Raw genomic sequence first — 11,562 nt, 5'->3', positions numbered from 1 at the left:
AATGTTTTGGGCCACACTAGTAGGAAGCATTTGAGCTGTGTTTATGATAAATGTGCATAACAGTGACTGTAAAATATGTATTTTAGGGATGGAAATTAAATTTTTTATATTTGGGACATGGTAATTGCGCTACTTCGGCTGGTTTTTTAGCATGGGCTTGGGATGCATAATTAAAATGATGTAATAGTTGTGATCATTATTTTACCTTCCATGATCATTCAGACACGATCAGGTGCAGTACTGACACTCTGTCAAGTCTGCATCAAATCAAGCACTCTGTAATCACAGGTAAACTGTCTGATCAGTCAGATGTTTGTCATGAGAAGTGTTCCACAAAACAGCTATGGTTTGAGTTGATGTGACAAATACATCTTTTGAATATACTGTGTGAACTCATTGACCCGTTAGCTCGGAGAGCTTTATTTTCCCTCCTCAATAAGTTTTGTCAGTTGTTTTGTTTATTGGTCTAATTCTTGTTTCTTGGGTTGCATTGGTTAGTCACTCAATTAATTCTCTTGTGCTTCGTTCTCCACTTCTGAATTATGTTTTATTGATAAGGAGTTATCACAAAGTAAGTCTGTTTAGTTGCTCTATCTTAATACATAGTAAATGTAAGTTAAAGTGTCGCCGATGTAACAGGTTAAAACTTGGAGTGGCGATGAGGTCTTAAAATGTATGGAAAGAGTCTTAAAGGTCTTAAAAGGTATTAAATTTAACTCCACGATTCCTGTATATACCCTGAAGCAGCACAGCTGTGTTCAGCATTGATTATAATAAGAAATGTTTCTTGAGCAGCAAATCAGCATGTCAGAATGATTTCTGAATGAAGGATCATGTGACACTGAAGACTGGAATAATGGCTGATAAAAATTCAGCTTTGCCATCACAGGATTACATTTAAAATTAAAATAGAAAAGTTATTTTATTAATTAATAAGATAATGTACTATTAATATTATTAATTGTAATCATACAGTATTTTACAATATTACTGTTTTTTATAAGAGGCTTTTTTTCAAAAACATAAAAAAGCATAATGACCCCAGACTTTTGAATGGTAATGTAGTTTAAACAAAGTGTTTTACAAAAAGTTTGTTAGGTTTTAAAATTATGAAACGATAGATATTTAATAATGTAATAGATAGGTCTATACAAATAATAGATTTACTATGTGTTTGGACACATAGTGTATGTCAACTATTAGTGGATAATGTTCCTATTTAATGTGATGAACTGTAACTCTGCAAGGACACCTGTGTGAATGACTTCATACTAACTATAACTTTCACTAGGAAATCACCTTGACTAGTTAAAGGTTTTGCAAAATCGGCCTTCAAATGTTATTTCTGAAAAAGGTCTACTATATTGTGTGTGCAGATGTTGCTTAGTTTGATATTTTGTTTTCTAATGGAATGGCATTTATTCAGTTTATTTATTTAGTTAGTTGTGACTTAAGTGTCCAAGTATTTTGTGCTTATGTGGATGTCATCTGAAATGTGCTTACGTCTTCTGTTCTATACTGTTGATTTATGTCACTCTTGTAACTGTTTCACACACACTGGTGTGGCTCTGATCTTGTCTTTAAGCTGTTTAGGACCCTCAACCATCTATTGGTTACTTGTCGAGGTTGCCATAGCAACAGCTTCCTGTAGGAAAGACTGAACTGTTAAAGCTGATTTCAAGTAACTTCTACACTTTCTGCTCTAATGGCTGTGCCGTGTAGTTGATTGTTGCTTGATTTACCCATTTTCCCCTTACACTCTTAAAAATAAAGGTTCTTTATTGGCATCTATCTCCAAGAAGTACCTTTATTATCCATGGAAGCTTTTCATTCCACAAAAGGTTCTTAATAGTGAAATGAGGTTCTTTAGATTTGGACCACAAAACCTGTCTTAAAGGGGTCATATAATACGATTTCAATTTTTCCTTTCTCTTTGAAGTGTTACAAGCTCTTGGTGCATAAAGAAGATCTGCAAAGTTGCAAAGACTAAAGTCTCAAATCCAAAGAGATATTCTTTATAAAAGTTAAGAGTCAGCCACACCTACCTAAAACGGCTCGTTCTAACACGCCCCCACATATCTACGTCGCTATGTGGGAAGATTTGCATAACGCCGCCCAAATGTTCACGCAAAGAAAGATAAAAAAAAGTGTCTCACACGGGGGTGAACAAAGGCCTCCTGTAGCGAATCGATGCGTATTTGTAAGAAAAATATCCATATTCAAAACGTAATAATCACTTTAATGTAGCTTGCGCCAAAAGTTGTACACGGAAGCAGCTCCGGGCGGATGACGTATGAGGTCAGCTTTGCACATGTACATGTTTGCACAGCTTTGCACAGAAGTGACGAACGCAAAAGCGCAGCGGAGAGATCAAAACAAAACAGCGGTCACTAATTAGAAGTACAAAATGAGGATTTGTAAAGAAGAATGTTGGAGGATTTCGTTGGTTGGCGCAAGTAATTTGTGGGCTAATTTTCATTTTTGGGTGAACTAACAAACAAACAAACTTTAAGTCGCTGGGTTATTGCAATAGCCAAAAAACATTGTATAGGTCAAAATTATTGATTTTTCTTTTATGCCAAAAATCATTAGGATATTAGATTCCAGATTTTCAAATAGTTGTATCTCTGCCAGATATGGCCCTATCCTAACAAACCATAGATCAATGGAAAGCTTCAGCTATTTATTCAGCTTTCAGATGATGTATAAATCTCAATTTCGAAAAATTGACCCTTATGACTGGTTTTGTGGTCCAGGGTCACAAATTTTCTTCAAACTGTGAAAAATGGAACCAAAAAAGTTTTTTCTATGCCATTTACCCTTTTGGAACCTTTTATTTTTTAAGAGTGTTGCGGTTTAAAGATTGTTTTAGGGTCTTAAAGTTCAGCATGATTATAGGGATTCACATAAGAATATTATCTGTGAACTTTCCATAATCCCCCCCCCCCCCCCCCCCCCCCCCTTTTCATCCAGTCACTTATTTCACCAATCCCTCATTACTTCCTGCTTTTTTTTATCTGTACTTGTCCCTTCTTGCCCTTCCTTAAGTGCTTAATCAAGTGAGTCTCTTTGCGATGTTGAGCATTGTACCCAATCACAGACATGTTTGTTGAACGCGTGAATGCAATGGCCAATTCAGAATCTGCTCAATACACCAGAGTTTGTAAGTTACTCTTACCCTCCTCTCTCTTTCCTCTCTCTCACTCTCTGTGTGCTACTGCTCCTAAAATGCTTTGAAAATAGCAAATGCGGATTAATTGTGGAATTTCTGTAAGATTTGCCAAAAAGACTTTGCTAGATTATACAGCCACCAAAAGCTCTCAGATCAAAACATTCACGACGTGTTGATCATCTAGTAGCTCTTATTCCATCTTCTCTCCCTTCATCCCTTCTTACGCATAAAGACAAGGCTTGTTTCAGATGTAAACCTTGTTGTATGATGTTCTGCATAATTTCTGCATATCACAATGAACACAAGTGTAGAACAGGGGCCCTCGAGGTCCACTTTCCTGCAGAGTTTAGCTCCAAACCTAATCAAACACACCTGAACAAACTAATCAAGGCCTTCAGGATGACTAGAAAGTTCCAGGCAGTTGAGATTGATCAAGGTTGGAGGTAAACCCTGCGGGAGAGTGGACCTCGAGGGCCAGAGTTGAGAACCCCTGATGTAGAAAGTCCGTAAGATTGATCAAAATAGCTTTTCAGTCATATGTTAAAGAGTGGAAGAAAACCTAGAATATTTCAAGCTTTTTGATTGTATAATAAAATGAATCTCTTCCAAACCAGTGTGAAAGTTTTCAAGAAAAGCTTTATTAACGTAGGACCTTGTTTACAAAGTGCTTTACAAAAGATGTATATGTACAGTATTATGGAAGAAAGAACAGAATGTGTGTATTATTAATAATGAATATTTCACTATCTTTTTACTGCATTTTTGATCAAATCAGCAGCCTTGGTGAGCATAAGAAACTTTTTTGTGGAAAAATAAATAAATAGATCTAAATAAATAAAATCTTATTGACCCCTAACTTTTGAACAGTATTGTGTGTAAATATAAGTGTTTATGACAGCAGAGAGCAGGTATAGCACTTAAAATGTAGACATTTTCTTAACATTAAATTCATGTTGAATATAAAAGTTCATGTCTGTCAGAAACCCATTAATGCTGGGTACTACCTATTGTGATGCCCAGCTTCAGTAGAAATGTTGCCTTTGTTTTTATTCCGCCTCTTGTTCTCACTGAGAGCAGCATGTTCTTTGAAATGTTCTCTGCTTGAGCCCACACAGTTATTGAAACTCACTGAGTGTGTAGCACAGATCTGTGACCAGTGTGATTTGTGATTTAACATTTAAAAGCATTTTCGTGGCAGTTACACCTGCTGTGCCATTAATATTTCTATTTTACAGTCAAGGAAGCCCTGCTCTTTTTCCTGGGAAATATTTCTATATTTGGAAAGTTTGTATAATATATCATATATAAAATATACATAAATGTAAAAATAAATGTATGAATAGTGTCCTTCAGAAAAGGTTGGTTTCAATTTCCCAGCTCAAGTTGATTGGCATGAATTGTTTAAATTATTCATCTTTATTTCCGAGTTTGTGACATTACACAGCTGCTTGCCACACATGACGTATTGAGCGAGGTACCTGCTGAAATTATTGTAATCTTTGACTTCAGGCTGTGCAGGTGAGCTACAAGAGCTGCAGAACAGGAACCGTTTTAGACAACAAGTGAGGGTGTGCTGCATTAGTGCCACATTTAGCTACCACTGTACAGTGCAGTCATTTGAGCACAGGAACGACACAATGGCAGAGACAGTGAAGTTTAGCTTCGCTCTGTCTCTCTTAAATACACACACCCCTCTGTCCTCACCCACTTAATTAAGTGCTAAATGTGTGGTGAGTGGAGCCGTGGCTATTCATAGAAATGTATTAATAGAGTGATTAAGGGGTAAGGAGGGCAGCGAGAGTGTAGAATGTAATAGGATGAAGAACATTTGCTCTTTCACATGAGAAAATGATGAGTGAAGCACGAGGAAAAGCAGAAACGAAGGTAGTGTGAGGTGTGTGACTATAACAGAATGTCAAGCTGATTGTTCAGGTCATCGAGCACCATCTGTGCCCAGTAAAGGTTATTACTGGTGTGTGTGTTTTTTTTTTTTGCTTCTCTGTGAACATCTCAGTACTTTCTCTTCAACTCTGGAACTTCACATCTGTCTCACACTATCATACACAGGACTGCTTAAATGGATAGTTCACCCAAAAATTAAAATTAGCTGTCAATTTACTCTATTTACGACTTTTTATTTTTTATTCGGTAAAACAGTAAAGATGATTTTTTTTAGCTGAAATCGTGGTCCTTGGTGATTCATAAAATGCAAGGCAGTGGCTACAGTCACACTGAGAGTAAAAAAAAAAGCATATACAGGCAACCAAAATTAATACCCATGGCTCCTGACTATATATTGATGTCTTATGAAGCAAAACGATTGGGCTACAAGAAAATGAATGTTATTTACAACATTTTTATCTGTAATTCATAGCCTCAGGCGAACGGTCAGGAGTGATGTCTGGTTTGCAAATGGATCATTCTTTTGTACTGGTTCTTTTTAGTGATCTAAATGAACCAAAATCCGACTGACCCGTCTGAAATGGTTCGCTTCTCGAGATCTACAAGTTCAAAACTCGCCTTTGGACATTTCTGACAGTGACTCTGACTGGAAATGAGCCAATATACCGGCATATATGTTCCTACAACCTCAATATATCATCGGGAGGAGTATTAATTTGTCTTGCCTGTATATGCTTTTTTTGACTCTCGGTGTGACACTCGGATTCGAGTGGCTTTTGAAAAGGTCACAATGCAGATACCATATTTTCTAGAAACAGTTTTAAATCAGAAGAACATAAAGACACAGAGTGATATTATGCTAAGCTTCTCTGTGTCGTTTACCTTGCCCTCCTTGCAGCCGCTAATCAGTCGCCATTATCTGTAATACCTTAATGGAGAATCCATAGTAGCTGGAGAGGATGGTGTGGGTGAGTCAGAAGTAAGCTAAAGAAAAACATTGATTTTTATTTTAGTGAGTGGTTAATTTGTTGTTGTGTCTGTTAGTGTTCCTTCACTGATTAACTCCTAATGAAGGCTTCTGTTAACAAATTCACTGTCCAGTTTATCACTTCCGACAGTGACGCATCTCTTCTGAGCTGCAGGCTTACAGCTAGAGGCGCTGTGTGTCCTTTTAAAATGCGTTTTATCTCTCTTGCTGTTTGATCATTGTGGTGTGATTACTTTGGCTGAATGCATTTCACCTGCTGTCTGGTTATATACACGTGAACAAAAGATGGCTTTAGTTTTGTTACCTGACTTGTGCTATATTAAGACACTAGTAGGATTAACTCACAGATGGCCTCTTATGATCTCTTTATTTCTATGATAACAAGATCCATGGCAGCCCATGTGTAAACTTTTAAACCGTTTGCTGTGTATGTTTGTGTTAATTTGCAATATGTGTTCTCATATACATAATTCAGTTTGTATTGTAGCATGAGTATAAATAAGTGCCAGACTCATTCTTAAACCGATCAAAATATGGTCACAGATGTTTTGAGCTGATAGATATTTATAAAGGCTGTCAACAATGACTTACCATCCTTTCGGGTGAGTATGGGGCATCTCTCTGTCTTCAGTTACATAAGTTATGGCTAGATGATATTACTTGTCGCACATGTTAACCACCTGTCATATCTTTAATTTCCTGGTAAAAATAACATTTTGTTTGTACATGGATGCAATGAAAATAAACCACACTTTAAACCACACTAAAATAATTATAAAATCTTATCAGATTTTTCAAATGTGAGAGACCACACACATAATGATAAAAAAAATCATAGAAATAACAGTTTTATTCCTATAGTGTGTGGAGTGCAGTGATGTGACCAAGACAGCACACCACACACTAGCCGATTCCATTCACAAACAACCAGAGTCCTGACTGTGAACACGGGAAATCTCGTTAAATCTCTCGCGATCAAACGTGACTTTAAATTTGGCGGATGACGGGCAAGAAAATATGGCAATAATTGTATTTGGACAGAAAGTTCAAAATGAACAGCATTTATTTGAAAATCTTTTGCAAAAATCTACTGTCACTTTCGATTAATTTAAAGGGGTGGTTCACTGTTTTTTTTCTAGGCTTGATTGTGTTTATGGGGTGCAGTCTAACATGTCTTAATGCTTCATTTTTTTTAAAAACGCATTATTTTTCACATAATTTACCTTTAAACCACACTGCTCTGTCCCTTCTCTGAGAAACGCGTTGATCATTTCCTTCTTTTATGAAGCCCCTCCCTCAGAAATAGGCGATGGGCTCTGATTGGCTAGCTAGTCCAATGTGTTGTGATTGGCTCAACCGTCTCTAGTGCGCGTCTAATACAAGCTTTAATACAGTACGGGAACTGCACACTCGTCCATGTTTAACACTTCTCATAGCGATGTGAAAATAAGTGTTTAATTGTAACAGGTCATTGTTGGAGCTGAGTGAGAGAGAGAGAGAGAGAGATGCGGAGCGTGTGCAGAGCAGGGGGACGCGAGGAACAGTATTAAGAACTGCTGCTTTAGAACATTAGTACATTAACTTGTGAATCCATTAGAATCGTTAGAAGACAGAATCGCGAATGAATAGATTTTTACGTGCACCTCTAGTTTTCTCTTCCTCTCCAGAGCGCTCTGTCCCTTCTCTGAGAAACACCCTGATCATTTCCTCCTTTTATGAAGCCCCTCCCTCAGAAATAGGCGATGGGCTCTGATTGGTTAGCTAGCCCAGTGTGTTGTGATTGGCTAAACCGCCTCTAGTGCGCGTCTAAGTGTATAAATGGAACAGTTAATTGTCGGAGCTGAGCTGAATGAGAGTGAGAAAGATGCAGAGCAGGGGGACGCGAGGAACAGTATTAAGAACTGCTGCTTTAGAACATTGATTTTCAAACTTGTGAATCCATTAGAATCGTTAGAAGACAGAATCGCGAATGAATAGATTTTTACGTGCACCTCTAGTTTTCTCTTCCTCTTCTCTAAAGCAGCACAGCATGGCCTTGCCCCCTTTGTTGCCTTTTCCCAAGGGCGGGGTTTATCTGGGTTTGTGATGTCACAAACCCGGGAAGTAACTTGTTGTAGTCCCTACCAGCCGTTTTTGTAGGCATTAAACTTCCAGAATTTTAAAAGACGATATCTCCCTTTGCATTGAACTTTCAGCTTCGTAACTTTGCAGATATTGTTTATGCTCAAACAGCAACATTACACACTAACTAACGTTAAAAAAGTGAAATCGCAGTGAACCACCCCTTTAATGCATCCTTGTTGAATAAAAGTAATAGTTTCTTTTAAAAGATTACTGACCACAAATTTTTGAATGGTAGTTTATTATAATATTGATTGCTTGTTGATAGCGTCTTATTTAAATGGAAAATAAATTTACATTGGACCCAAAAAAATCCACCACCTGCCACTTACAGATATAGAGAGAGAAAGGTAGGGAGAGATACATGGTGGACAGCTTGAAAAAACTGAGTGAGGCACACTTGGGCACGTTTTTAAACATTGTAGCACATCCAGAAAGCGATTGAATAAGTTAAAGGACATCTACTCTGACTTTTGTCAGCACTTTAAATGAAGATGGACATAATCACAGAAATGAATGTGGTAGCTCTTTCTTTTCCTCTCTGTCTCCTCTTTGACATGTGCTGTCACGGCAGTGGGTGAAGAGCCCCGTGGTGGAGTTTGTGCCCTGCTTGCGCCGCCTAGCTAGAGATGTTTTGAAAAGACCTGTCTCTCATAATGGACATCAGTGGGGAATTCTTCACCATTATACAATACTGAGGAACAGAAGTGATGTTCTTTAAAGTTCAGGAGAATCATACTCGGGTTTTATATTTTGTGTGCTTACAGTAGTGTGATGTATTTTATGCCAGGTCATTAAACTCTTTTCTGAGCTCTGAGCCTCTTTCTCACTCACTAGCTCTATGCAGTCAGCTATGGCAAGCCAGTTTAACATTGTTTTTTTTTCTTTGTAATTAATACCTAGTAATCCAATAGTGACTAGTGTTGTTTTCAATTTTCACTAGTTACTATACTTTCAATAATAGTACTAATTTTAGTACTTATTCTAATGTGACTAGAATTTATTAATTGAGTCAATAGTTAATTAATTAAATGTATATTAATTATATACTAGATCTTATTAGCTTATTACCACTCACTGTCCTAATAGTAATTGTAAAATAATAGTGATCTGTGGTTCACATATCAGCTCACTTCTGACTAGTATTTTTGTAGTTGTTATTGGGACTTACTACTATTCCAATAGTTTTATATAGATAGGTACTTGCACATGAGAGACGTACAGTGGGTACGGAAAGTATTCAGACCCCCTTAAATTTTTCACTCTTTGTTATATTGCAGCCATTTGCTAAAATCATTTAAGTTAAATTTTTTTCCTCATTAATGTACACACAGCACCCCATATTGACAGAAAAACACAGAATTGTTGACATTTTTGCAGATTTATTAATTAGCTTATCTATCTATCCGTCTAATGTCTAGTCAGAATGGCTACTTCATGGTTTAGTTAAAGATCCTACTAGTGTAATTTGATGTTTAAAGAAGAAATTTGTATAAAGCTAGTGTTGCTTATAAGAAAAGTGCAATAGATACTAGTAACTTTGAATAGTTAATCATAACTTGTCAATGAATACTAGTAGGCTACTAATGAAATGTTACTAGTAAAACTATAGAAACCAATAAAATATATACTAATTAGAAGTAAGTAGTTGATATGTGAAGCACAGAACTCGAGAATTGAATGCAAATGCAAAGACTCGAGACTTACTTGTGACTTGCAAAACAATGACTTGGTCCCACCTCTGTTACAGGGCTTATTGGGTTTCTGTAGTTATTAAAAAATAAGTACTATTAACTAGAGGTCGACCGATGTATCGGTTTTGCGATTAATCGGCACTGATAGTTGATTGCTGGAACTATCGGTTATCGGCAAAAATCCATGCCGATAGTTTTCCCGGGTTGCGTCCATTGCTGGAGCGGCTGAGAAGGGTCTGCTGTCATTACACAGTGCGAGAGCGGCCTCTAGTGGTTGAAATCACTGACAGCATGTGCTACGTGCTATTGGAGTGTGTGTGATACCGGTGAGTTCTCCTAGACTCTTTTGATTAGATAATCAAGTGTTCAAGAATAGAAGCAGTTAAAGTGTGAGAGTATACATACAATATCCATATGTATCAACCCTCTAAATTGCGAGTAAATCACTCGCATATGCGACTAAATCTAAATTATGTCTAATATTAGCCAATTGCTAATAAATTCTCAGGTTTTACTCTCCAGTGTGAGTTGGAGGCTAAGTATAAGTTTAGCTCAGATATATTTTCACTCGCCGAACGGTTAATTAATCTGTATCGGCCAGTGTGATCCAACCTAGCTATCGGTATCGGCAAAATCCACTATCGGTCGACCTCTACTATTAACCTACAGTGGATAGTAGTTAAGTAAATGAATGATACAGCAGCTTGCTATAGCCTGCATTCAAACAAGGTGGCACTATAGCTGAACATCCAGTGCACCTACCGCGCATGCCTCTTCCTTGCACTGACCGGACGCAACGGTGCCTATTTTTTTCCTCCACTCCATCATCATCATCATCATCCCTCTCTATTTCTCAGGAGATGATGCTCGGCTCAGGCACACCTGCTTTTCACCTATCGGCTCAGGCTTAAGTGTAATTCCTCCAGGTTTTCCGTCAACCTTCCCTGCGGTATTCAGTCAGCTGCCTCAATCAGAGAAGTATTTCTTTAAACAGAGCTGCCTGTGTCGGCGGCTGATCCTCCTCTTTATTTTCCTCCTCCTCCTCCCTGCTCTCGGTGAGGGCTGCCGGGGATGGAAGCCCGCGCTAGTCGCCTCTTCATGGACTCGCTCTTGACGGCTATTCTCATTCGCGCTGTATCTCAGAGGTGCTGACTGGAAAAACATGCCGTTGAAATGGAAAAGCGGTTCGCCCGTCAGCTGGAAATTTCCCGTGCCCGTGCTTAAAACGTCCAGGTCCTCCCCACTCTCGCCAGCATACATGTAAGTAGCTGTAATATTAACGCGTTTGAGTGCGTATATCACCGTCACTAACTGAGAGCGCTAGTGTGTTTATATTCCGTCTTTAGTCGTTCATTAAGGATGCTGCTGCTGTGCTTGTTTCGGGGTCTGTGTCGCCTAATTGTGAACGTTTAGAGAGGTCTTTAGACCCATTTTATAACGTTTAGCGTGCTTCCGCGCGCCGCCTAGTTTTCTGAATCCACAGAGGATTTTCATGTGCTTTCTCTACTTTTTCTGAGTCCTTCTCACGGCTCTGTTTATGAGCTGTAGTACGCACCGGGCCGAAATAACAGCCAGCGAAGCAGGCTTTTGTCCTGGCTTGCCGTGCGCGCTGGATTCGTGTGCTTGTTGTGTTGTGTTGTGTTGTGTTGTGGGGTGGGGGCCCGGTGGGCTGCTGGAGGATGCAG

The 11,562-nt window shown here is 38.3% G+C and overlaps 1 protein-coding gene across 6 annotated transcripts in view; it reads left to right on the top strand.

Annotated features, from left to right (window-relative positions):
• LOC107596129 (kelch-like protein 13) overlaps nt 1–11,562 on the top strand; it is a 42,470-nt gene that overhangs the window by 3,913 nt on the left and 26,995 nt on the right. Inside the window, exon 1 of one of the 6 annotated variants that reach the window (XM_016286778.1) lies at nt 10,680–11,137. The exons of 4 other annotated variants lie outside the window; for them this stretch is intronic. In XM_016286778.1, coding sequence (XP_016142264.1) covers nt 11,040–11,137 — 98 coding nt within the window. In that variant the 5' untranslated portion in view covers nt 10,680–11,039. Of the gene's footprint in view, nt 1–10,679; nt 11,138–11,562 lie in introns of those variants that run through there. One more of the 6 variants, XM_016286782.1, reaches the window with a different exon arrangement.

The sequence above is a fragment of the Sinocyclocheilus grahami genome, unplaced genomic scaffold (genome assembly GCF_001515645.1).
Source record: "Sinocyclocheilus grahami isolate Dianchi unplaced genomic scaffold, SAMN03320097.WGS_v1.1 scaffold215.1, whole genome shotgun sequence".
NCBI classification, from domain to species: Eukaryota; Metazoa; Chordata; class Actinopteri; order Cypriniformes; family Cyprinidae; genus Sinocyclocheilus; species Sinocyclocheilus grahami.
The sequence above is the reverse complement of the archived record's forward strand: the minus strand, read 5'-3'. Positions and strand labels throughout refer to the sequence as shown.